The 26,776-nt window shown below is 43.5% G+C and overlaps 2 protein-coding genes across 3 annotated transcripts; one reads left to right on the top strand and one right to left on the bottom strand.

The window, feature by feature from the left end:
- Window positions 1-793: 793 nt before the first annotated feature.
- Window positions 794-14,124, top strand: PCID2 (PCI domain containing 2). The gene is made up of 15 exons (XM_056328280.1): window positions 794-955; window positions 1,359-1,449; window positions 2,969-3,058; window positions 3,492-3,565; window positions 4,309-4,376; window positions 4,900-4,939; window positions 5,418-5,472; window positions 7,116-7,219; window positions 7,974-8,049; window positions 8,173-8,314; window positions 9,384-9,484; window positions 11,548-11,621; window positions 11,791-11,916; window positions 12,116-12,239; window positions 13,215-14,124. The coding sequence occupies exons 2-15, from the start codon at window positions 1,408-1,410 to the stop codon at window positions 13,302-13,304; spliced, it is 1,206 nt and encodes a 401-aa protein (XP_056184255.1). The 5' UTR covers window positions 794-955; window positions 1,359-1,407; the 3' UTR covers window positions 13,305-14,124.
- A 305-nt stretch (window positions 14,125-14,429) lies between these two features.
- PROZ (protein Z, vitamin K dependent plasma glycoprotein) lies at window positions 14,430-25,324 on the bottom strand. 2 transcript variants are annotated; one of them, XM_056328277.1, is made up of 8 exons: window positions 25,165-25,324; window positions 23,399-23,550; window positions 21,887-21,911; window positions 18,817-18,930; window positions 17,274-17,405; window positions 15,921-16,006; window positions 15,718-15,841; window positions 14,430-15,185 (listed from the first exon to the last, which is right to left on the bottom strand). In XM_056328277.1, the coding sequence occupies exons 1-8, from the start codon at window positions 25,229-25,231 to the stop codon at window positions 14,674-14,676; spliced, it is 1,212 nt and encodes a 403-aa protein (XP_056184252.1). In that variant the 5' UTR covers window positions 25,232-25,324; the 3' UTR covers window positions 14,430-14,673. The 2 variants fall into 2 exon arrangements, with proteins under 2 accessions (XP_056184252.1, XP_056184251.1); XM_056328276.1 differs by having other exon boundaries at window positions 23,399-23,562; window positions 25,165-25,321.
- Window positions 25,325-26,776: the final 1,452 nt, after the last annotated feature.

The raw sequence follows: 26,776 nt of genomic DNA, 5'->3' as shown, positions 1-26,776 counted from the left end.
GCCCCCGCGGGCGGCTCCCCGCCACCGCCTCGCAGCCCCTCGGTGCCCCCTGCCTCTCCTGGCGCTGTTCGTTGGTGTCCGGCGCGGAGCGGCACCGCGCCAAGGGGCCGCCGGAGCAGCATCTGCCTTCCCCACACTGACCCCGGCCTCACCGGAGCAGCTTCCCCCCCCGCGGGGCCCGCCCGCGCCCCGGTGAGCGGTGGCCACCGACCCGGCCGGGCCTTCCGGCTGGCCCAGGCACAGCCTGGCCGCGCCCTCGTGTCACACGCCTGACGCCCGGCAGGAGCCGCGTGTCGCCGTGGTTTGCGGAGTTAAACACTTGATTTAACTTTTTGGTCCCGAGCTCAGAGCGCCCGCAGCTGGGAGGGAGCTCCCCGGCAGCACGGCCGGCTGGGCACGGAGGCGGGTGGCCGGGCCCGGGGGCTTCTCCTGGGCAAGCGACACGGGGCCCCCGGCACACGGAGGCTACCGCTCTCTTCCTTCAGGAGGCAGGGGGGACAACGGCGAGCAGGCGCCACCGCTCCCACGATGCCAACAACCCCCCGCGGGCGGAGAACCTGCAGCAGCACGACCGCCAGCCCACGCACCCACCCACCCGCAACCCGCGAACGTGCAGCACGCCCCGGCACACGAGGTTTATCGCTGACGCACGCCCTCGGCACCGCCCATCGCGCGTTCCCATTGGCTACTGGGGAAAGGCCCCGCCTCCTGGGCACCGCTGTGGGCGGAGAAGCAGCGCGGCAGCATCTACCGCTGGGGGGTGGGTGTCACGTGACTCGCCGCGTCGCTCCCGCTGCCCCTCGGACGCGGGGCGCGCGCGCGCCGGTTGGCTGCTGGGTTGGCTGCTGGCTCGGCTGCTGGCTCGCGCCCCGTGCCCTGCCGGGTACCGGAAGTGCGGCGGAAGTTGCCGGAAGGGCTTGTCCCATTGCCGGAAGTACCGTGCCGTGGCTTGAGGGTGGGTTCGCGAGGGGGCAGGGCAGGCCGGGGCTGCGGGGGGCGAGGGGCTGCGGGGCCGTCGGGGGTGCGGGGGGGTGCGGAGGGGGGGGGGGCGCCTCCCGCCGCCGCCCTCCTGCCCCCCCGATGCCTGTTCTCCGCCTCGGGCCCGCCGGCTGCCGGGGCGCTCCGCTCTCCTGGGGCCTGTGCGCCAGGGCTCTTCCCTTCCGCGCGGTGTCCGGCGGCCGGCAGCGTGGGTTTGGGCTCTGCGCCGTTTTCCCCGTGGTTGTGTAGGCGCAGGCTGGCAGCAGCTGCCCGCCACCGAGAGGTTCCATGAAGTCCCCGTGTGCCCTCGGAGGGGAGAGGGCACCTGTGATGGGATGCTCTCGCTTTGCTGTTCTCGGAAACTCCCGTTTATTTTGCAGAATGTGATACGGCTGCGTTTCATTTGCGAATCCTGCCTCATCTACTTACATGTTAATGGCGCACATCACCATAAATCAGTATTTGCAGCAAGTAAGCAAGTTTTTCTTGTTATTTGTGGGCACATGTTAGAGTGTGCATCTGTTTTTGTTTGCTGTAAATATGTTTTCTTCCTTAAGAAATAAATCAACCTAGAACACGTGACAAGGTAAAGGAATATACTTCAGTCTGTGTTGAGTATACCAGCTGCGTGCCAAGGATGTGTAGCTGGAATTCCTGAAGTGCAATGGGTACTGATATAATGGATAGTGAAGTAATTTATCCATAAGAACTGATGTAGTGGGATTGTGTCTGTGTAGTAACAAATGCAGCTCAAGGATTCAAGAAATACAGGGATTTAAGGAATACAGAGTGCAGAGACGCTGTGTGTGGCGTGGAGGATAGGCAGGAGCAGGGTCATGAGGGCAGCTGGGCAGAACCCTCACTGTCAAGCTTTTAGTGTGACCACTCCTACTGCTTCTTCCTGAACTGTCTATTTCCATCTTTGTTACCATCATACTCGCTTTGGTCAAGATCATTCAAGTCAATTGAAGGGCACAAAACCAGTAATTGTTTGGGTTTTAGTCTCAAAACTGGAGCAGCTCAGATCTCTCAGGACAGTGCTATGCTCTGAAAGTTCGGCATCTTGTCTGGTTGCCAGTCCATTCTACATTTAATAAGAAAAACTACTTCCAAAACAAAAAATTAGCTCTCCGTTACATTAAAAAACCCCATCAGTCTCTGAAGGAGTTTAAGCAGTTGGTTTTCACTCTTTTCCTGCTTCCTTTGCTATTTTAGTCTATGATTTTTCCCATTTGGTATGAATTTTCCACGCAGCAAACTTTTTTTTTCTTCTTTTCCTGTCAGGACACAAACCAGAAAAATAAAGCACAAGCAGTGGGAAAGGAACTCTTAAGAAGTAATATCTAAAACTACTTCCACAACTGAAGAAGTTTCTAGCTTGACGTCACAATAAGCTGCTCAGACACTATGTTTTACAAGGAGTTATCTTGAGCAGGAAGCAGAATTAAGCCATTCTCCCACAGAATATAACATTTACAGTCCTGACAGGTTTCAACAGTATTCTATACAGATGCTAGTCTAATACCAGACATTGCCTTTGGAATGATAGCTATGCATTTAATCTACTTGCCTTCATTTTTATGCGTTACTCAAAGATTGTTTATGCCTTCACATTTATGTTTGATGCCTGTAAGTGTAACTGGAATTTTAAAAGCTTAACCAAATCTGGCTCACAACTCCTGTTCTATGATGCTAAACCCACCCAAGTTGTTTGGAGAGTCTCTGGTTTGCTTGTATCCTACAAATAAGGAGAAAACCAATAGTGTTCACCTTACCTTCCCTTGATACTTTTGTGAAAAACGGGTCTATTGAAAGTACAATGTTGATTAGTTCTGGTTTAAACCTTTAAAAACTCACATTTGAGTTGGTATTGATGTTGATGAACAGTGGTAACATGTTTTGGTAACAGAACATGGCTTCTGTTGTCATGTGTAAATATGTGTGGCTGTGGCCAGATTCGATTCTGTAATATGTCTGTTTTCTTCGGTAGGTACAAGAAGCCATTGACAGCAGAGATGGACAATTTTGCGCAGAATTAGTATCATTTAAACATCCACATGTTGCCAACCCAAGGCTACAGGTGAGAATCTGTTCTTGACCTTTCTTTTGTTTTGCTTTTGGTTTTCTTAGCTCTTTATATGGTTTCCTTTCCATTGGAAACAAACCTCAGAGATGTTTCATAGGCCAGAGCAGGACCTTCTGGCCAGGTCTACGTTAGTTAGTAACGTGGCACAGTGGAAGTGACTACAAAGAAACAGTGGGTAGCCAGGCTCCAGCGTTTGTGATATATGTGTTTCAGATGCTTTTATTTAAGACTAGCTCTGATCAGGTTTTGGAGACAGAATGCATGCTAGCAATTCATTATGCTGGCTGTGATTATTAATGTAACATAAGATACTGACAGGTAGCAGTCATATATGCATAAAACTGCCATGACAAAATATCCATATGGTGTTCTGTTTCTGGTGCATTGGATGTTCCTTTAATGTTTCATTAATTTATTCTGTATTTAGCTTCCAACTCCAGAGGAGAAGTGTCAACAAGTTTTGGAACCACCATATGATGAAATGTTTGCAGCCCACTTAAGGTAAAGATGGACTGGGAATGTAAAGTCAGTTGTGAGGTATCCAGCAGGGATGAAGGAAATCCTTGGGTTTACTTAGTTATTTTAAAGGGCTTACATCTGAAAACTTGGTATTTATTACTCTTACAAATAATGCTAGAACTGCAGGAAATAAAGACCACCTTTCTCCTCTCCACGTAAAGTTTGTTTCATGTACCTGGCAGTCATCTGCGTATAGCCATTGACACAGCTTTCGTTTAGGTGTTTGCTGTTTCCTTTGCTCTGCATTTACTAGCTACACAAGAATTTACAGTGAAATAAGTAAGGGAAGTAGGTGTTTTTAAAAGGGAATTTTAGTTCTAGAAGTACTCTTAAGACAGCTTTAGGACCCAAGTAATTCTGTGAGGCTTTTATTTAAAAAAAATCTGCATTAACACAGTCTTCAGTTCACTTTCAACAGTCACGGAAATTTTTTTATTTGTGCTAATCTTGGTGGCAGGTTCAATAAGCATTAGCATATTACAGTTTGTACTGTCCATATTAGAGAAACAAATCCTTGTTCACCTCTCGGATCAGTTTGCTACAATTATCAGGCTTAGTGCTGTGTTAAAATACTTGCTCCATTTTGTTAGGAACGTTTCTGATCATATTTCTGTGCCTCTTTTAAATAAACTGTAAAGCTCTATGCCTGGTAAGAAGCAAAAAAGAAATACTTGTCTTAGGTATATGATATTTCCTGATGCACTAATACACCTTTTCTTTGGCAGGTGTACTTACGCTGTTGGAAACCATGACTTCGTAGAAGCATACAAATGCCAAACAGTTATTGTCCAATATCCTTTTCCATGAAACTCGTATATTGTTTTCAGATGAACTGTGTGTCGTCTTGTAGGCTAAGTTATCTTTACCCCTTTCAAAATCTAATGGAGTGTGGTCTGCTTCCAAATACACTTCAGCTGTGTAGGTTCTTAAGCAAGGAAGTCCAGGTACACTCAGCTTTCTGTAGGACTTGTCACTTGGCTCTAGAATAGAAAATTAATTTCTCACACAGCATAGGAAACCCTTAGATCATTAATACACCTCCCAGTTTGTCCTTGACTAGAGGGGAAGATACCTATAAAGAAAGCCATCTTATCTCTTTAAGTGCCCAGTGTTTCTTACTGCTACTACCACACGGAGGAGTGTGTGGCTGTGCTCACATACTTCCCTACTGTGCCTTTGCATCCTGACTCCTCATGTACTTCCTGCTTTTTTGGTTTCTACCCCTTCATGTAGCAATATACAGTACCATTAAACTGCTGGTTTTTAAATATGTGCTTAACTTCATAGCATTTGAAATTCTCCTAAATACAATACATCCTTCCTGCGAGCATTTCAGGCACATAAAGAAGAAAACTGGTGAGTGCATCATAGAGAGCTGCTAGAAACTAGACTGTCATCTTTCCCTAGTACAATACCATGGTAGTCAAACTAAAATTGTGCCTATAGTTTTTATTTATCTCCAGTGATACTTAAATGCAGCCTAGTTAGTTTTGCTGCCTGTTTGGGTTTATAGGTCCAAAAGTGTGAAAACTGAACACCTGAGCTTAATTACGTAGAATGCTCCATAAGTAAATGTAAAGATTTTGTTCAAGGTGAGATGGTGTTTTGTTAAAGCCACAGTAAAAAAGGTTTCAGAATTAATTCTTCCTCCATTGTAGTATTTCTGAAATTCTGAGGTCTTGAAAGTCTTTCCTTTTTAAAAGTGCATAGTTCTTATTTAAAGATGAATGTATACTTTTCTAGTTTTATGACCAACTAGGAAAAAAAAAGTTTGTTTCTCATGTCTCACATTGCATGAATTGTACATGTGAAATACAGTGTTTTACTTTTCTAGGGCTTTACCTATTATGTATGCTGTAGCCCTTGATCTTCGAATTTTTGCTAATAATGTAAGTATATCTGATTAACAGGCTTGTTACTTTTCTCTGTTAGGAGTTTCCATGGTGGAAATATTTTAGACATCATTACATAGCCTAGTTTTTGCTAGGTACTGTTTAACACATTGTTTCAGATTTTGTTGACACACTAAATTCATCCAGTCCTATTGAAAAACTAGGTTGCTTAGTGTGCCCATCTTGATTTGCAGCTTGAACTAGAGAGGTTCTAAGGACCTGCATGCAACTCACAGCAGTTGCTTAGAGCATATGAAGTGATTAAGTACTGTCTTTATAGAGTAGCATGGTGGCACTACTCACTATTTCCAGGTGTTATCCTTGGGATTTGGTGGAGATCTCTGTAAGTGTGGAGATATCTCAGCCAACTGAGATAATCTAACCACTCACCCCATCTGAAGAGGGAAGTTTCTGTCTCTTTTCCCTATTTCCAGCTTTGTGTACTGCTTTTGATGCTCATTGGAGCCCTTGCTGAGCTGATACAGCTGCTGATAAGCAAAAAACCGCCCAATTTACATTATTTTTCTCAGGCTAGTGAATTGAAGTAGCTTGTGTAGGGATCTGTTGAGAACTGCTAGGCCAAGGTAAGTGGCAGGGTTGTGATCTTGCTCCTACTCACTTTACCTGAAGAGGTGAAGCTAGAGTTCCAGTTAGGTTAGAGTTTGACAATATCCAATGTTTTCACAATATCCAGTGTTTTCAGCATTTGTCCACTCAGCACTTTCTTGTGCCCACACACCCACAAAATGACACATTTGATATGCTTGCACAGGTAATACTTTTTGTGTTTGTGTGCCTGCTCTGTAAGAAGTCTCAATTCTCAGTCTGAATGTGGCAAATTTGTATATCTGAGATGTATGAGAAAGGGGAAAGTGGGACAGTGGGATCAGTCGTACTGGAAGTGTTTGAACTCTTCTAACTTCAGTATATTCAAAGGGTGCAGATGCAGAGAAGACTTCTGCAGCAGAGGATGCATTTCCATTTCTTTTCCTTACATTTCAGCTAGTGAGAATGCAAACATTACAGTAAAACTTTTTAGAAAACACACAGTAAACATCTACTTGCCATTTCCCCCCTGCCCTTCTTTATTGTTTAAGTTCTGCATTAATCAGTGCATAGATCTTTCCCATGTGTTGGCAACTCATTTATTTTTTTCTCTTGCTGCTATGACATATGTTTTCCATTTCTTCTGAAAGTCCCAGGTCCTAGCAGTGTGTGTTACTGCTAGAAAATGTAGAATATGGTTTAGAAATAAAATACAGCCTTTGTGGCTGTAGTAATAAGCTTAATTATAAATTCCAAACCTCAAACTCTGTAACTGGTAATCATTTTAGTCTGCTTTTTTCAAAAGACATTTTTTTTTGCAAGACTCTTGGTCTTTGAAGACTTGTTGAAGTGTAGTGCTCCAATACAGCTGTGGACAATCCTCCTGTGCATTAGGTTTGGTACATGTTCAGGAGGCTCTCCAGGTTTTTTCTTTTATTCTGTGAGCTTGACTGCCTTCTAGATTTGGGGGATAGCAGGCATGAAAAATTTATTGCTATAATACTTTATAAAATGTTGTATTAAGGAATTGAACTGTTTACATGCAACAAAACAGTATGTAGAATTACACATTGTTTCTTGCTGTGTAATGATAGGCAGATCAACAGCTAGTGAAGAAAGGGAAGAGCAAAGTTGGTGACATGTTGGAAAAAGCAGCAGAACTGCTGATGAGCTGTTTTCGAGTCTGTGCCAGTGACACGTAAGTGAAAGATCCTTTACAGAACTTGGACTATTAAATTGTTAAGAACGTATTGAACTTTGTAAGATTTTCCCACTTACTAAGTCTGTATCTAGGTAAGAATGAACATTTGAGGCTCGTTTCCTCTCATTTATAGTCTGTTCCCTGTTGACTATTAACTACAGCTGGAGAGGCCTCCCTTCAGGTTTAATGCTTCTAGCAGATGTTGTTGGGAGGAACTAATTATGTCCCTGTTTCTCAGGAAAGATCATTAATGCTTTTGTGCCCTCTTAGTTGTCAAGTTTGCTTCATTGTAATCAGGTGAAAAAGAGGTCACTCTCTGGTTTCCAGTCTTGGCAGTTTCAACACTTTTTAGGTGGAGAAAATCTTTCACCTTGAATGTTACAAGCAACTGCTATGCTAGCGTATGTGTTACCTGCAGACTGGAGTGAGGACCTTGATGCAGATGAATAATATTTTGCATGGCATTTTTCTGTTACGTTGAAAAAATGTAGCAGAGCTGTTTAGGATGGAAACATGTTCTGTTTTGACAGTGCTGGTATGGAAGGAGTGTGGCCCTGACTTTTATTTTCAGACACTTATTTTTACCCTAAAAATCTATGAAATATCTGTGGAGGGAATCTACCATAAGGACGAACAGCACATGTCTGTGTGGTACTTAGTTGTTGGCTGGGGTTGAACCGCGACAAAATCATTATTTTCTTACAATGTTCAATACTAGTAGGTTTTTTTCTTTTTTCTCTTCTTATGACAGTCGAGCAGGCATTGAGGATTCCAAAAAGTGGGGAATGTTATTTCTTGTGAATCAGCTGTTTAAAATTTATTTTAAGGTAGGGTTCAAGTCTGGTAAGCTGTGTTTTGTATTTCATATTCTAAGTTAAACCCATCCTTTTTTGTATGATACCATCTATCTAAACTCTCTGATTAAAATTAAATCTTTTTTTTTTTAACAGATCAACAAGCTCCATCTATGTAAGCCCTTAATTAGAGCAATTGACAGCTCAAATCTGAAAGATGAATATAGTATGGCACAGCGAGTGACATACCGATATTATGTTGGACGCAAAGCCATGTTTGACAGTGACTTTAAGCAAGGTACTGTGTGCCAATAAGATAGATTTAAAGTCCTGCTGCTTGGTGTGAAGTCTGGCTGATGTCATGTGTGCGTGACTCAAAATGTGTGTAGAAGGTGCAATTGTGTTTGCATTGATCAAAGCAAAGGTCGCGCTGAAAGATCCAAGGCCCCTAGGCTGAGTCAGGTCGGAGGTGAGATTACATGACAATTCTGATTGTAGTATATGCCCAGTTTTAAAATATTTGTGTCAGTAAAGTTCTTTGTAGTCTTATGCATTATGTGCATGCATAATAAAATGTATGAACATCCGAAAGAACAGGTTTGTAGAATGTTTCACAAAGGAGGCTTTGCGACTCTCTTGTCCTCTTGAAGTTGCTGTATGCCATGTAGGAAATCTTCACCAACCTGTACTGTAGAATTAGTTTCTCAGTGCATGTTTTGGAAGGTGTAGAAATGGCATTTCTGAGATTTCTAAAAGTCATTAGTAGAAATGCTTCTAGAGGCAAGTTGCACAACTTTCATTGCTAACTGAAGCCCCTGACCAAAATCTATTTTGGAGCTGGTTTTGTTACTCTATACAGTGTCTTCTGCCTCTCAGGCTTGCCCTCTTTTAGTGAAAAGTGATGAGGGATTTTCATGTTGTCATGCTGCGTGATCTCACTGGCATGTTTCTGCAGCTCAGCAGGTGGGTGCATCGCATGCAGCTTACATCCACTGAAGAACCTAAGCTATGAATTTAGAAAATAGAGTTTGGTTGCATCACCGCTTCTTGAGATTCTCCCCTCCTGTAATAGTAGCACATAATATTACTAAAATGAGCTGAAAATTCCAATATTGCTTGTGGCTATTACCTCTGACATCTAGACCTTGACAGGTTTTCTTTGTCTTTCTGAAGGAGGACATACTTTTCTGGTAATACTTTGTATTTTTTTCTTAATGTATTTTGATTGGTGTGATATTTTTTTTAATAGAATTTCAAATGTCATGGGTTCAAGCTAGAGATGGACATTGAGCCCAGAATTTGTGTTACAGTTTTAATCCATTTTTGTTGTTGACTCATGTTACTAGCACTCTTATTTTTGTCTGCAGCTGAAGAGTATCTGTCGTTTGCCTTTGAGCATTGTCACCGCTCAAGCCAGAAGAACAAAAGAATGATTTTGATCTACCTGCTTCCAGTAAAAATGTTGTTGGTGAGTAGATGTTACAGTTCTAAATACTTTTTTAGGGACAGATAACCAAACTGATGCTCAGTACTGTTCTTATTTTTCCCTTACTGGAATTCAGAGGCTTTCTGTGCCTAACTGCCATAAGAGCCAGCATATGCACACTTTGTTGTGTGAGGACAAAAAACATTGAATTGCCATTTGTAGCAACAAAAGAAAGAAAAAAGAGGGGGGCGGAAACCCCAAACAAACAAACAAAACCCCCAGCCTCCTTTCCCCCTACCTTCCTCCTACCCCTCCTAAAGATGCAACTGAGGTTACCTCTGTAATAAAGATAAATTTGAGTTCTTTGGGGAAGCATTTAACAGTGCAACTTACATCATGTAGCAGAGTGCCTGTCTGGTGTACAGATGGGCCAGAGAATGTGTGGATTCACTAGTACAAATCTGTTTGCTTCTTTCACCTGGTGAAGGGAAGGAGGATGTGCAAACACATGGCTGAAGACTGTTGAGGGGAGTTTGCCACAGAAGTGAAAGGATTCCTATCTTTGGGTTTTCTGCTTGCACCTTGTACATTTGCCCATTTGAGGCATGTCAGAAGGGTCATGAAGTAGAGCATTTTGATTTTGAACAAATCAATGAAGACTGGTTACTATTTGATCATTTCATCTTTCTATTAGAAAGTTAAGCATATCTCCATTTCTTGTTCCTGTCCTTTCCCATGTGCTGTGCTAGCATTTGTGTATCCCTGAGTTAGTGGGATTATGTTAACAATGTGATTCAGTGTAACTGGGGGGACAAGAACTAGATGTTAGAGTTTCCTGTTCCTGGCTCTATTACCAAAGTTGCCTATGGAGAATGTCATTATCACCCGCTTCTGTGCGTTGCCATCTTCTGCCTTTGCCCCAACCTGTTTATGACCATCCTCCCTTTTCCATTCAGTGCTCCCTTTCCAGTCCCTTGCAGTGTCAAGTGCATAAAGGGGAAGCACAGTGGGCGTGATAATTGGCTTCTGTTTTTAATTATTGACTTTCTTACTGGTTGGTTTCAGATCAATCAACGGTAGGGTTGATAAGGGAAACCTAACAGTCTTCCTAAAAGCTTCGTCCCAGTCCTGACTGGGTGCCTTAAACTGGTGGGTCCATTAGTGCCTAGAATTACTGTGGCTTTTCTGGAACAGTTCTCGTGTACAAGAGGTGCTAAAGAACCAGATAAAGGTCACTGTATCAGAGCCCAAACATTAACACTAACCTTAAACTGTACTAAAATAGCTTGGATGTTTTGGGGTTTTTTTTATTCCTAGCAGCTCTCAGTAACTATGCAGCTGAGTTCTGCTCTCAGCTAATCCTCCAACCAGGAAAGGAGGTAGCAACAGCACAGCATGATGGTAACTAAATTTAAAGTCTGACCCAAGTCAGAGTGCAATCTGATCTCTCCTGTGCAGGGGGAAAACAACAAGTTTCTTTTTGATAATGTAGCTGGTTCGGTCTTACCTGATCTAGCAATGAGAATTGATTTTGTTTCTCTAAACTTAAACTTTCCATCTCTTTGTTTTATTTTAGTTTGTTTTTTTGAGGGGACATATTTATTTCTGCATAGAGGCATAATGAAAAAAAATTCTGGTACAGACTGAGCTAGCACTGGACAATGTGAAATACTGCATATTATTAGTAATGCTTGGGATTCCCATGGTTCTTCTGTTTGCAGATGAAATCATACAGCCCCACGACATAAAATTTGGATTTGCCTAGGCCTCATGTCACAGGATCTTGATTTTACGAGTGTGAGAACTGTTCCCCAACATTAAGAAATACTAAAATTCCCTAAACCATGTTACCATGACTTGAGCTACAAGGGTTGTCTTACACATATTTTTATTCATGTCTTATTCTGTAGCAAAAAAAATTATTAAACTCTTGTTATTAAAATATTAAAATAATTTAATATTATAATATTCAAATGTTATTAAATATTACTGGATAATACCATGTTAGAGTCTTTCTTCTCTAACAAATGTTTTTATAGCTTACTAGATTACATTTAAAAGGCATTTGACTTTACCCTGGAAAACGTGGAAACTTTATTTTTCAGGGCCATATGCCAACAGTTCAGCTCTTAAAAAAGTATGACCTTATGCAGTTTGCTGAAGTAACAAAGGCTGTGAGGTATGATGATTTTTTATTGTGCTGTGTGTTAGTTGAAAAAGTAATAAGTAAAATCCATTTATTTGGGATGACTGAGGAAGGCAAGGGGAGGATATTCCTACCAAGTCAAGCAAGTTCTTTTCTCGTTTGGGTGAGACCCTCTCATGTTTTCATTTCTTCATCATTGTAGCGAAGGCAATCTTCTCCTACTGAATGATGCTCTGACAAAGCATGAGACCTTCTTTATTCGATGTGGAATCTTTCTTATCCTTGAGAAGCTGAAAATCATCACATACAGAAATCTCTTCAAGAAAGTGTAAGTGTAACAAAAGCTATGTTTTTGCAAAAGCATATTTAATACAGTTTCACCTAGGACTGAGATCGCTCCTTGGTTCTCTCTGAGAGTTGAATTCCTGTTAAAGTGAATTTATTATAGAAAGGCCATATTTCTAAGAACCAGAATTTTTAAGTGATCGTTTCTCAATAACAGATTTTTTCCCTGTTGTTTCTTTCAGATACTTACTACTCAAAACCCATCAGCTATCTCTAGACGCCTTTCTGTTTGCCTTGAAATTCATGCAAGTAGATGATGTTGATATTGATGAAGTCCAGTGCATTTTAGCTAACCTTATATACATGGTATGTGATGACCGCTTGCTGTCTGGTCCTTCCAGACTTCAGACAGTAAAATATATTGGGTAGAGAGCAAAAGTTCATTACAAAAACATATCAGTAATCCCAGTGTTCTTGTGTAAAAAAGTTGATTGACTTGTGCCCCAAGTGAAATGTTTTCGTTTGCCCTGAGGGGTGCCTCTTTTGCAGGAGCCAGTTAAACGGAAGTTGAATTTTACATTACAAATCTAGTACTAACATTTCTATATACGCATAAATACTGATTCAAAAATATGATAATTGTATCTGGGACCAAAAGGGATTTGTTCCTTCCGCATTTGAAGTAGGGGAGACTCTTGACATTCTAACATCAGAAAAAATGAAAACCAGATTTCTTTGGTTTTATTTCATATTTAAGTGGATCTCAACTATTTGTGAACAGATAAAGGCTTGAAATCTGGAGATTTCTAATAAATCGGAGATTTTGGAGCAGCATTGCAGTGTTAGCAAGGAAATGAACCACTTCTCTATTTCTGAGACAGATTATTTGGTCTAGCAGTAACAAAGGGTGGGATTAGGTCACTGGAAGATTTTTTTCAGTGTTACACACTATGTCTGAAAAGGAAGTATTGTGTAATTTACTTTATTTGGTATGGAATAGTGATAAAATCCTCATTTTAAAGTGAGCAAGAGTAAATTCAGAAATGCTTCTGTAGAGCTCTGTCTCTTCAAGGAAACCTAAGCAAGCACAGTAGGGGGCCCTGACAGCAGGCTCTGTCTGACAGCACCGTTAGTATGCAGACGTGGTTGTGGTTCCAACTTTCTGCTTACTTTGAGTTGACCCAGTTGCATAAATTGGATCCTTATAGATACAAAGTACAGTAGTGCAGTGGTGATTGACTGTACCTACATGTCTTTGCTTGATGTAATCTGAAGACAGCTGGGGTGGTGGGCGTTGTGTTACCAGCTTCTAGTACTAACGCTGTCCTTTTCTCCTGCCAGGGTCACATTAAAGGCTATATATCTCATCAGCATCAAAAGCTTGTGGTCAGTAAGCAAAACCCATTTCCTCCGCTGTCAACAGTGTGTTGAGTGTTGCATCTTATCCATGCAAGTACCTCTCAGATACTCAGCTTTGTCCAGTGGAGCTGCTCCTAATCACCCTGAGAACACTGTAAATTATTTGGTTCATGTCCAGGACTGGAGTACCAGGAGCTGTTTGTGGCTCCTTTCCCAGAATGGCCAAGGCTGCCAGTGTTACAAAGCGTGTTGGAATGCAATGTTAACTTTTCAATGATACGTTCTGCAGACTGTCTAGATCATTCAAAGTATTTTACGAAGAAATAAAGCAAAGCATTCCAAATTCCTTCCAAACTGCTTAAACGCTTTTTTATAAAAGTACTTTGTATTACTATTTCTGGATTTATCTTTCAGAGAGAAGTATCCTTCTTTGTTACTTGTATTAATCCATTCATCAGAATGGAAATTATGTTTTCTTTCATTATTTTTTTTAAGTCCATTTAATGATCTTACTGGTATTAAACACTCTCTTCAGGCTTTCTCTTAAAAGTAGAGAAGTGCTTGACACCAAAAGCTTTACTATGTCAGCAATACTTACAGGTTCAAGTAAATGTGGGATTTTTGTCTGTATGTGCCTAGAGATAGGTTTGTGGGGTTTTTTTAATCTGGGAAGTATTTTGTTTCATTTTCATTATGAAGAACAAAAGCTTATTTAAGTAGCTTATTGATATTGTTTTATTCTGCATCTGGGGATCCATTATTTTGTGTTACTACCTTGGAGGTTTTGTTTGTTTATTTGGGGTGATGCAACATAACTTTGTCCATAGTGAGGGGAGTGGTAGTTTTGAGTTTTAAAAGTTATTTTTACAGGAAATAAAACATTTTTCCCCCACTCTTTGAGACTTGGGTTTTATTTTACCCACTAACTGATGTGGACATGATTCATAAGGGAAAACAGGTAGCACGTATGAACAGAAGCATTTTTTTTAGTGTGATGAGAGCATTGATTTAAAGGCTTGGAGGTTCCCCTGGTGTTCAGAAGTTTTCCTTGTTGGGATGCTGAAATAATATGAATTTGCTGAATGAAACCTCAAGGTAACAAGAATTAAAAACCCTAATTTCCTTCTCCCAATATTTAAATTGCAGGGAAGACATCAGTGCTTTCTGAATTTTAGGATTAATAGTTCTAGGAAACTTAAGTTCAGCCAGTTTTTAGTAAAATAACTAGGTTTACCACATGATGATGTTTCACAGTATCATGTGTCAGCAGAAGGAAAGACAGATGGGCTTTTCTGTACAAATGGGAGTTATATACATATCATTGCTACTTCCATTGCTGCAAATCATCACAGAGTCTCAGATGGGTGTACTGACTGCATCCAAATGTTCCCTTGCAGTGATTGGTAGAGATTGGTGCTGGAGGGTTGGTTGTGTTTGTGTTTTACTTCATTTTTTGTTTAAACCATATCATATACCTCGCGGTGTTGGTGAAGAGAAATGTTTCCTGGTCCGTGTCTTCTAGTGGCCAGGACCCCAATATCCCAGTCAGAAACCAAGTGCCCTTATACTCAGTAGCTAAAAAGCTTCCTCCGGCCAGTTGCTTGTCTGTGGCCTCCTGAAGGTGTCCACAAAATTGCCTGTTTGTGAGGCTTATGTTGAGGATTTGTTTGCAGTCCTCTGCAGGAAGGTATGAAACCTGCAACTCATCACCTTGGAGTTCATCACCTTCCATTCTCCAGCCACTGACTGTACCAGCCAGCTCTGGAATTAAAACATGTTCTGCAAAGTCTCTTTCAGGAGCGCATACGGGAAGCTGGTGGTTGTTGCACTCCACATGTTCTTGGAGTTGTAGTAGCGCAATGTTGTTCTCACCAGTGTCTTCATCATACCGGATGTGTATGTGTTTCTCGCTAACTTGCATTATCTTCTCAATTCCACTTGTTCCTTTAGACCCTGTGAAACAATGATATTTCACTGCTTTTAGCACTAATTTATCAGAGACCTGAAAACTGCATGCAAACCGACACCTGTCTAATCATGCTGAGAAGTACATGCATGAGAGAAACTAAAAGCACCATTTCTCAAAACTGCTGCAGTAAAGGTAAACTGGGAATGTTACGCTGACAGCTGTTCCATGCTGGGTAGAAGCATGCATAGTTTAAGTGGGAAGGACAAATACCCAACAAAAGTAGTGAATTTTGGCATGAAACAAAAGCCACCTCTAAGTCCACCTGGTTTAGCTTATTCCTAGGTGCCGAGTTCTGAGTTGTTTGAGAGTCAGTTGTCTCTCTGCTTGGCTTGTAGGGAAGTATGGGGCAGCTGCAGATCTAGCTCAAGATACTTAGGTGCTGAAATGAGACTACAGTGGATTTGCTTCCTTTAACTGTTTTTATGCAGCAAAAATTTCAGTAAGCTTTTTTTAAAAAAATTACCTTGTCAATACCAAGATGTGCTGCATCAAGAGAAAATGTGTTTGATCACCTACCAGCACCAACCCTGATTTCAAAATGGCTGTGCAGAAGGGCACACTCTGCCGTAGTCAATACAAAGTTACTTTTTAGCAGCACTCCTCCACAGAAGCCCTTCCCTTCAGAATTTAGCAGGAGGACCTAAGGAAATGCAAAAAAACAATGGGTAGCACTGTCTGTACGCGGTTGAGCGATGGGTTTCATGAATTGCCAGAAATACCTGCCAAGGAAATCGCTCATCATGTTTCTTCCTGGTTTTACTTATCAGATTATCACTGTCTTGAAGTCTGCCACATGCACATTGATCTAGCAAATGAATTAAAAAAGGAAAAAAATAATCAAAACCTCATGCTGTATTGTTACAAAACAGCTAATACCTGCAAATACCTTATTGCTTCTACCTTCACTTCAGGGTTTCAATTTTGCATGAAGAACAAGGACAATTTCTCAGCTGGGGAAAATGGGAATAATTTATTTGACATCTGTAGTCTGATAGCTTGGTGATTGTGCTGAATGTTTTGGGTCATTGCATGAGACTTGCAATTACCAGATTTCACTGTGTCTGTCACTAATGAAACTAAGCTTCCTCTCCAGCCAACCACCAGCACAGTTTGCTTCCTCATCTTTGTATCCTGTATCTGAATTGTGCCAAATACCTGACAGCTGTGGCCCAATGTGAACAAGGTAAATCCTGGGTTTTCCTTGTGAAGATGTTACTCTAGGGACATGTATGCCTTTCTGTTCTGGTTCAGACAGCATGCATACTTTTCAAGTGGATTCTCCTAGTTATCTGCATTTATCATGCTTTCTGTTTACCTTGTGGGATGGTCTTGGGTCACACAAACTGGATTGTGTTCAGGTAAAGCTAAAACAGAACATACCCTTCAGGAGCGCACATGATGTACTCTCATAGCTAGTGGGTGCTTAGTCCACAGGACCAAACTAGACCTAGTCTGAAGTAAAGCCCACCTGAAACGTGCACGGAGTGTGGACATCAAGCCTTCGTCACCAAGGTGTGGGTTTACAGCTGAACTCCTATTGGGCTGCCCTACTTGCTCAAGGGTCTGCAAGGGTCTAAGTGTACAACTGCATTTTTGGTAGACCTGGTTTATAAAGGGATGGGATTGAATGAGATACCTGGTGTGAGATTGAAATACTGAAGGCGGCTATTGCTTCAAACTAATGAATATGGCAGCAAACATTGCCCTTCATTTATCAGGCCATCAGGTGCCTGATGGGAATCAACTGAACCTCATTCCCAAACAGACAGGTCTTCAGCAGAGTTACTCTTTACCAAGCGTAGGAGTGGTAAACCTGGCTCATGAGTGATCCTGTGAGCAGTCCTCTCTGCAGACCTGTGTTTAAGTGTTCAGATCAAATATCACTTCTTTCACTACGGCTTTGGTTTCTTGGGTGGTGGCCCCTAGCTGCCTCCTCTTTCTGCCCTGTGTGGAAGGTCAGTAACCTCATCACTTAAGGCTCAAAGCAAGCTGATCGCATCTGGTTATCAGACAGTGGCCTACCCACCCCAGCACTGAGCATGTGCCCCCTGTACCTCCATGCTCACACCTACCTAATGCGATGCACTGTTTTTTATCCTTCCCAAGCTCATAGCCATCAGCACAGGAACAACGGTAGGAATTGCTTCCCGGGTAGCAGAAGTGGTGACATCCTTCCTTTGGGTGGTGATGACATTCGTTTTTAGCTAAACAGAACAAGTGGAGGAAAAGCACTGGGGACTGGAGTTCAGCTGGAGTACTCCTGCGTGGCTTCTCTCCTCTTTACTAAGCACTTGATTTTCACTTGCTTTGTGTGGAGGTGGGTAGGGACTCTGGCTTGGTGGCGTTCCCCCCCCCCCACATTGTTTCTCCTCTTGTTAAGCAGAAATTGGAGACAGCTGAGTTTTTGCATCATCTACAGTCTCGTTACAAACCGTGCTCACCCAGCACATCCCTGCATCAGACTGTCTGCACCTCTAGGTTTTGGGGAGCATTAGCCATGGGTCAAACTAGACCTTCCATGCAAACATGTGGAAGGATGCCATGGGTTTTCTTCCTGCTCCCTTAAACACTGCCTATCTGCAGCAGGGGAAACTGCTGCACATGTTAAGACGGCAGGTATTGCTTGAGGAAGAGGGTGGCTAAAGCTTCCCATTTTTCAGCAAAAACAAATGCATAGCTGTTAATTCTCATACTTGTGCTAAGAAACTTAAAATTAACAGCTGCCAAAGATAAAAAAAAGAAACAGGCTATTAATCACCTTTGAAACATGCTTGGTCAACTTTCCATAGCTGAACACACACTTAGGCAAACGCAAAGCAACAAGAGGAACAGCCATTTGATGGTGGATCTAGCTCACAGGTGGAGAAGTAGCAAAAAACCTCACATAACGTGGCTCTCTATGGCTGAGGCTGAGCAGATCCAGTTCCCAGCACTGGTCCGAGCTGTATCATCTTCTGTACTCCCCAAGAAGCTGGTCACAGTCACCCCCCCTTATACAGCAAATGACCCTGCCCTGTGGCAGCCAGGGCATCTCCCACCCAAGGGGACTTCTGAGCCAGCAAAAATTGCTGCGGTAAGGGCTGGAAAGTAGAACCTGGGCAGATATAAAAATGTAGTATCTGGCCCAGGGTGGTTTAAGTGCCAGAAAGCATCCATTTTGTTTTATGCCTTTTATACTGAGAAGTGGGGTTTTTTTTCCTGGAGTCCCTCTGTCCTGAGGGACTGTCTCACAGGTGTGTGTGGGAAGCCACCCTGGCACTGCAGCCCTGGTTCTTCAGGCCATGTGCCACCTGGGACCACAGCAGGACAAGCAACTGGAGAATGCAGGTGGCAGTGGCAGGGCTGCCTTTGGAGCCCACCCGTGATGGGGACTAGCTTCGGCTCTTTTGCTGCGTCCCCAGAGGAGGGAAGCTCAGGGAGAAGAGGCAGCCTGCGTAACCTTGGGATGCCATAATATTTCAATAGACAGGCAGCACACATCACCCCTGCTCTGCCAAGAGCTGTGTTTTAACCTAAAATATGATAACTGGCCGTAATGGGAGAGCTGTGTGTCGTTCCCTGGGGACCGCCTACGACAGCGGGAGACAGGGCTTAGAAGGTAGAGCAATGCCTTACCGAAAGCACAGTTCTCTCCCTCATAGCCCTCGGCACAGGTGCAGGTGTAGCCACGAATGCTGTCCTCACACACACTGTTGTGCTGGCAGGGGCTGGATGAGCACCTCCTGCCACCTGGAGAAATGCCACAGGAGAGGGACAAGTCACCACCACTGCTGACCCAAATTATGCAGCCCCCTTCCCAGCATGTAGTGAAAAGCAGTTTGGAAGGAAACGGGCTGTGTCTCACTGAGCCGCTCCTTGGGAGGGATTCTAGCCTGAGTCTCCAGTTCCAGAGGTGCTCCCGCAGCCCCTGGCAGAGGCTGGGAGGTGCCCAGAGGCAGAGCCTGCTTCTGGAGGACAGATGCTGTGCTTCAGGGAAAAGCAGAGTTACAGTCCATGCGCTTGTTACAAATGTCATGCGAGACGTGTGTTTTAGGTCTCCCGTGTTAGGTTGATATGCACTGGGTAAAAAAGCTGATGTCAAAATTATACAGCAAGCAACATCAAAATAGGAGGAAATCTGGCTTTTACACATTTATACAGTTATTGTACAGCTGCTCAGACACTAGCAAGCTTAGTCTTTCCAGCAAACCAGAGGATGTCCTCACTATGGGTGAAGCACCATGCAGAGCTGCCAGCTTCCCTTCAAGCTACCCAGTGGAAAGACTCCAAAAGAGTTTGAAAACATTCTCCAAATAACTGCTTATCGTAGACCTGATCAATCAGTGAGCAAACCAGAAAAACCTAACCTGGGACATGCTCTCCAACCTTTTTAAAATTTAAAACTTCATTGGAGAGGTTAACTTCAGTCTGCAGGTTGCCATAATGGATATCGGGGATGGAAAGGTGAAAACTCTGCCTACTACTTGGAAAAAACCACAAACCACCATCTGCTCAGATGGGCACATCTGTTTTTGAGTGTTAGCTGTACTAAAATGCTGGCTTAAAGTAGTTACCACCTTCAGCCCACCTGCAGTCAGATGCCACCAGCGTACCCTGGCACACTTTTGCTCTCCTGGGAGGGTTTTTGGGTGGGCTTGGTGGGGGTGTGTGTGTGTGTCATCAGCACAGCTGAGCAGGCAGAGTTGAGGGGCAAAGACATCCAGCAGCAGCAGTGAGTAGTTGGAGCTAGGGAAGGGCTACACTTACAACCTGGAGCAAGTTAGATGGTCTCAAGCCTCTGAAATTCATACTCAAATATAGGTAGGGAAGTCTCAGAAAATGTCTGGGGTCTGGTGAGGTTCTGCAAGACTGGGGAAAAAAGTAAACCTAGCCCCTAGCTTTATTAAAGTAGGAAAGAGAAGATTCAAGGAATTATACATAAATCATGCTGATTTACGTATTTCATTAATTTATATAATGTTATTGATTTATATAATATATTAATAATTATAAAATATATAATATAAAAGTTACTGGAAAGATTAAACAAACTGTTTGTAAGCATCCAGCAAAATAAGAAGGTGGTAAGTAACAACCACCATGTATTTTTCATGAATAATCCAAACCAATTAAATCTAATTGTATTATAGGATAAGGGACCTAATGGGGAATCAGTGAACATCATAGAACAGAAATGCCTCAGGCATTAAGTGAGCTCAGAAAACAGACTGCTATGAGGCATGCACAAAGCTGCTTGCAAAACTGTTTAAAGAGAAATTCTCAACAGCTAAGTTTATACTGTTAGTAAGAGAGTGTCAGGGACAAGTGTGACTTCAGGCCAAGTGCCCTGACAGCATACATCCACACTACAGCAAGATGCTGCTATGTCAGCTTTAGCTTGACGAGACCAAGGTGGAGCAGTACAAACAGAGCCAAAGGATGAGCCAGCAGCTGGGTGGGTGCTCAGCCCTTCTCCCCAGGCCTCCCTTACTACACAGATTTGCCTACCTTGGGCTACGGGACAACAGCAACATGGATACCAGATGTCCAGGCAATGAGATTTTTGGAAGACAGGATAGAAAAATTGGTTTTGTTTGTTTAGTGAGGAGGAAAGAAGCCATGGAAATGCACAGCAATGCTCTTCAAAATGTTAGAAAAGACATCACAGAGAAGGAAACATGCTGCTGTTCTGTAGGAAGAAGACAGGACACAATGGCATTTAAATACAGCAAGGAAGCCACCCCTGAGGCCAAAGCCAGTGACGCATCCTAACTATGGCTAAGCTTGTTTGGATGGACCATTCTCCACTGGTTGCCCTTCTCTCTTCATAGACTAGAGAGGAAGCCTGCACGACATGCTTAGTACAAACTGTGACTGAAATTAGGAGAAGTTAATCCCACCCTCACAGAAGTAATGAAAGGCCAGATATTTAGCGTCATTCCTCGTAACATTTATATGACTGATGGGATTCTCCTATGTAATGGTTCCCTGGACTCAGCGTTTTAGTGGCCCCTGCAGAAAATTAATACTAACCACTGGTTTTGCCACCTTCATACTCACTATCTAAAACAAAGATTAGACATTAATAAAAGTTGAAAGCAAGAGAAAAACTTAGGATGAGGTATGCAGAAAAATGGAGGGAATAGGGCATAGTCACCATAAGCTGTTTCCCCAGGCTCCTTGTTCCGGAGGCATCTAGTTACATCAGCCTCTCAGCTTTTACAGATTTGTTTCTTGCCTTGACAGCTGCCAAGGGATGACGACTGCCAGCATCTAGAGTTTGCAGACAGCCCAGTAGCTTTTAACACCCATTTTTCTCACTCACATTGAGGTGGTAGGTTTGTATTTGGGAGGTTTTACTGGTATAGCTGTGTTGCTCTATTGTATCAGCAAAGCAGGCTTTCTCAGGCCCCAGGTTGTGCCAGAACAGCCTTAAGTTCAGGAGAAGAAATAGCCTATTTACTATGATAACGTCTCACCTTCAACTTTCATTCCCTTTGCAGTCTTACACATTTTTTTTCTATTTATTAATTTTTTTAATGCTTTCACATCAAGACTTTCTCCTGCTTTACTATAGACATGACTAATAGTGACTGGCTGTTCCTTGTAAACTACTAAAAACTCTCAGAAATTCAGCACTAGACTGTATCATGATGTTCATAACATGACAGTGCTATGAAGGAGAGAAATCAAGAGGCCAGCTTACCGTAGTAGGCATCCCAAAACATTTTCTGGAAAAACAAAGAAAAAGAAAAAAGGGAAATCAGACTTTAACTTTCAGATAGTATCACCTTCCATGAATATTTTGATAAAACAAAATATGAGAGAATATATACTATGGCGTAGCATTTGCACAGTTGCCCATCTGCAAGTTCTGCCCTGCCAGCAAAATTTGACTGAGATGGGAGAGCGTTTGCATCCTGCTTATTTTATTGTTTCTTGTTGCAGCACTCTCAAAACCAGGCAGCTGCAACAAGGCTTTTACCATCCCATACCAGGTTAACTTCAATAAGTAGTCCCCACGCCTTGCCCCAGCACAGCCACCAATCCCCCACAAGGTTTCAACAGTTCATCTACTGTGTGTGCTGTTTCCTTCATACACTTCAGGCCAGTCCACCCTGCTTCTTGCTTCTGCTGCATCCTTCTCCTTGTCTCTCCTACCTCCAGGGCACTCTCCTCTCTCTGCCACTTCCAGGTCTCTTTTCATCCAGGGCTCCTCTTCCATATACCCCTTAGAGCTATTTAACTACTTAGCAGGAACCAGCCACAGCTGCACATTATCCACACCAGCCAACCCATCGCCCCTGAAGCCAGCCCACAGCTATATATTGTTAATTAAACCAGCTTCATTCCTTTACAATTCCTTTACAGTTTCTTAAGAAGCTATAAAGGAAAACAAACACTTTAGATCCCCAGAGAGGAACAGCTGATCCTTTAGCAGTAGGGCTTCCCGGAAAAGAAATGCCTGGCCATTGTCTCCTCAGCAGGCAGTGGCCTGGGAAGCAACCCCATCCTGTCCCATCCCATCCCACTTGGCCCACAGCAGATGCTGCTGGAGGCAGCTGGGTCAGCACAGAGCAGAGCTGCAGGTCACCAGCACCATGTGCCTCGCTTTTCCCTGCATTTGTCAGCCAGCTCTGCCGCTGCTTTCCATGTGGGGACACCTCTCCCCACTGTCCCCAAAGCACCAGGACCACCCACGGGCAGCCCTATGGCTGTTGCTGCTGCTTTCCCTGCAAGCACGGTCTCCGGCCAGATACTTATTAAAGAGCACAGCATCCAGCTGGACGTGGCAGCAGGGCTTCTTCCATGAGGGCATCTGCAGCCACCAGCTAAGTGAGCCTCTTCCTATAGGTCCCACTACCTGCTGGTGCATTGCTTCCCTCCGTCCTAACATCCCCTCCACCCTCCTGGTCCCTAGGGGATGCTGAAGCTGTATTTCTTGTGTGGTCAGGAAGGGACAAGAGCCATACACTTTCACAACACAGGCTACAGGACACGTCACTTTCAGGCAGGGACTTTAAAAGTGTCAGATCTGACCTCTGCATTTCCATTCTGATGGCTGAAGACACCTGCTTTCTACCTGCTGAGGTGGAAAGTGCAAAGATTTCCCATGGAGAGAAACTCAAACAAATGAAGCAGGCTGTGGAGCTGTATTTGATAGTAAAGGACCAAGGCAGTAATTTTTATTATGTATGCAGGAAAACAAAGTACTTACGAGCATTTCATCATTTTCAAATACTTCTCTCGCTTCTTCATGCGTACATCTCTCTTCAAGGCATTCCCTTTCCAAGCTGCCTTGGAGGACCTCCTCCAAAAGTAGGGAACTGGCACGCCTCTGTCTCTTGATAATGTTGTTTGCGTCGTTAGCTGATATAAACACTGGAACGTTGTATGACAAAACTCTACCATAAGTACTTAAATTCATTTCCTTATATACTTTTACATCCTCGTTCTAGGGAGAAACCCCTTTGGCTGATTCGGGGTTTCAGCCACATTAAACTTACATACTGAAAGAGCCCTGCTTCCTCAGCCCAAACTCAACTGAGGAGTGGTGACCTTTTACTTTTGGGAAGTGCCTGACTTGCTGTCAAGCAGGGACAATCTGCAGCCCTTCCCGATGCATTTTCTTCCTGCACGAGACACACAGAGCAGCATTGCTGTGGCATGGCCAGGGAAAGGGAAAAAGCAGTATCATAAAGGCAGAAGCTATTTCCTAAGACTGCACAGGGCTTTCAGACTCATCAGAAGTGAAAATGATTTGTATTAATTTATGATGATGGATCCAAACTGATGCCTTTCAGTCTTAGGTCACGGGGTTGTTTTTGCTGAGAAGCAAAGCTGTAACATGGCTGAGTTCTCAAACAAATGTTTCTTAAGGAGAATAAATAAAAGCTACCCCTCAAAGTTGAGGGCTATATCATATACTGTTCTTTATGTGGAAGACACCATCATCTTTTTGATTTGAGTAAAGAGGAGGAGAGATCAAAACCATGAAGCTATCAGATCTGAAGACTACTCTTTGCAATGATGCCTGCAACAAGAACTGCCTGCCAGCTGGGTAGCTGTGCTGTGCTGGAGCCTGTTGCCTTTGTCATGAAGCAGCACGTGGCTGTGTGTGTCAGCACATGTTCGTCGGTTCGCCTGCGCTTGGAAAGTAAACACGTTGGGCCAGGGACTGTTGTTTGGGGTTTGGGGATTTTTTTTGTTGTTTGTTTTATACAGCGTTTGGGGGCCCAGCACTGCTAGGCACAAAGGTTGAAATAATAATATTAGAACTGGAAAAAGTGACAGCAATAATGAAATTCTTCTGAAACTGCATGCAAATGCTTAGTTATGCTTTTGAAGGGTATCCAATAAGCAACAGGCTTGCATGTGATATGAAAAAAGAAAAATGAAAAAGCTTCATGACTGTGTTTTGCATTTTAAAGTGTTATCTGGCACCCCAGTGCACATTTCTGCCATGAAGTGGTTCCAATGCATCCAGCATAACTGGCAGCGCGCATCGGCTGCTGCCAGGGGTGTTTTGACCTTCTGAAGCAGTCACCCTCTTTTTCTTCCTTGCCCAGCTCCTCCTTATTTTTGACAAACCGTGAAGGATTAGTGCAGAAACATACATTTCTTCAAGCTATAACAAGCATGCATCTTTCATAGGACTCTTTATTTCAGCAACAACTAGAAATATAAAACAAAATTCTCTTTAATATCTGGGGCACTCATTAAGAATGATAAGAAAAGGTGAAATATTACCCCGGTGTAAATGATGGCACTTCAACATTACATTGCCTCAGTAACTTCATGCAGTTTTTACTTAGCTATATGAAATTAACAGGAGAAATGTAAGGAAAATAAGGAACAGATGGTTTTCAGTGATGTCACCCTGTGCTACAAAGTAAACACGAGACAAGGTAAAAAATTACTGGGGCTTTTAGAGGAGCAGGAGCACAAATCAGAATTAAAGCTGCAACAAAACAAAGGCCATACCTGTCTGCTCTGCCTGAAGGAAAAGGGCAGGGAGAAGAAACAATATTGTCCAAGAGCACCTTGCCATGTTACCCTCTGAGCCTAACGGCCGCCTGCCTGCATTCCTGCTGCTGGTGAGGGAAATGGCTACATGAGAGGTGTGGAAGTTTAAAGTCCAGCTGCTCAGGCAAAAAAAAAAACCTCTAAGGGCAAAGCCTGGCCTCAATGTCAACACATGAAAAAAATAAAAAAAACCACCCTTAAAAAAACCCTGGTCAGTGGTGCAGCAGTTCCCCATCTCGTGGTGCACTGGCTGAAGGTGGAGCAGGTTTGCCAGCTCCACCGAGGTGTGGGTGTTCCTCCACCCCCTGGCCTTCTCTTACCATAACGCAAAACAGGGAGAGATCAACAGTAAAGACATTTCTTTGCACCCTTTGCACAAGCCGGATGATGACTACAGGGATCCATTTTATGGCGTGGCTCTTTCATCCATTGTCCCCACAAAACACTTCCCAAGGCTTAGCTGCACTGGTCAAATCCTATCAGCTTTCGGAGCAACAAAGCAACCAAAGCGTGCGATTTCCCCCCTAGGGGTGTATCTGAATAGATACGGCATTTTTCTTTTTCACTGTCGGGTTTGTACTGCCCAGCTGTGAAGGAGAGCATGGGAAAGTCTTCCTGACTTCAGGCTGCTGGTCTCACAACACGCAGAGTCCGTGCAAGGAGGTGTAAGTACAGCGAGGACCAGAGCACCTCCCTGGGCTGCTGTGCCATGCACCCAGCGGCCGGGGCGGCCCTCCTGCCTAGCCTGGGGCAAGAGGAAGGATGAACTCAAGGGAGTGCAATGGCAAGGATGCTGCAGGGAGGGTTTTTTCACTCCCAGCACAGGCAGCTCCTGGGACAGGCAGAAGTTGTTTCTACAGGCAGAGCAGCAACTGGTGAGAGGAAAAGTGTTTTTCTTAATCTGAGTTAGATTAAGTAGAGACCATTCTGTGTTTTAATGTCATAAATACGCAGCTATTATTTGAGTATGCAGTTCTTTTAACGAGGCATAATTGATCTGAGCATTTATGCATAAAGCCCCAAATTAAACTTCACTTTCCATCAATGGCAGCTTTCAAAACTAGCTGCAGGGAGTACCGGAGCAGGTGAGTGAAGCAAACCACGCGCCTCACCAAGACCAGTTCCTAGCAGCCCGGGGCTGATGTTACAGCTCACATCACAGACCCTGATGCCTTCAGCAAATAATTAACCTCCAGATTGGAATCGTACGATGGGAGGGTTTTCCTGACAGTCTCTGCAGGGGTGTTGTTCCAGAAGTTCACTCAAATTTAAAACCCTTGTAATATCGAGCTTGGTATTATTCACAGACAGTTCAGAACCTTACGTATTTATTGTTCTCTCCCTGATATTTCTGCAGAACTGGTATAGCCTTCCATCCTCTCTGGTTAGCCGTGTGTTGAGCTTTCTGTAGTAAATGAGCTCTCTTTGCTCTCCTTAGTCCCCTGAGGCCACCAAACCCCATTGTACCTGTCCCAGCAGGGGGCTTCTTGGCTGGGGAACGGGGGCACTGTTGCCAGTGGTCACATCTAGTGGGTGCTGGGGGGCTCAGCCAGCACCTTGGGTACCCGGA

The sequence above is a fragment of the Falco biarmicus genome, chromosome 2, assembly GCF_023638135.1.
Source record: "Falco biarmicus isolate bFalBia1 chromosome 2, bFalBia1.pri, whole genome shotgun sequence".
Taxonomy (NCBI): domain Eukaryota; kingdom Metazoa; phylum Chordata; class Aves; order Falconiformes; family Falconidae; genus Falco; species Falco biarmicus.
The sequence above is the reverse complement of the archived record's forward strand: the minus strand, read 5'-3'. Positions and strand labels throughout refer to the sequence as shown.

Excerpts from the sequence above, each read along its gene's own strand:
- PCID2 (XM_056328280.1), top strand. The coding sequence starts at position 1,408 with ATGTTAATGGCGCACATCACCATAAATCAGTATTTGCAGCAA. Across the intron at positions 3,059-3,491 it reads TTGCCAACCCAAGGCTACAG|CTTCCAACTCCAGAGGAGAA; the intron begins GTGAGAATCTGT and ends TTCTGTATTTAG. Across the intron at positions 8,315-9,383 it reads TGACAGTGACTTTAAGCAAG|CTGAAGAGTATCTGTCGTTT; the intron begins GTACTGTGTGCC and ends TTTTGTCTGCAG.
- PROZ (XM_056328276.1), bottom strand. The coding sequence starts at position 25,231 with ATGGCAAGGTGCTCTTGGACAATATTGTTTCTTCTCCCTGCCCTTTTC. Across the intron at positions 23,563-25,164 it reads CCTTCAGGCAGAGCAGACAG|TGTTTATATCAGCTAACGAC; the intron begins GTATGGCCTTTG and ends ACAACGTTCCAG. Across the intron at positions 16,007-17,273 it reads AAAACAGTGCATCGCATTAG|ATCAATGTGCATGTGGCAGA; the intron begins GTAGGTGTGAGC and ends TTCATTTGCTAG.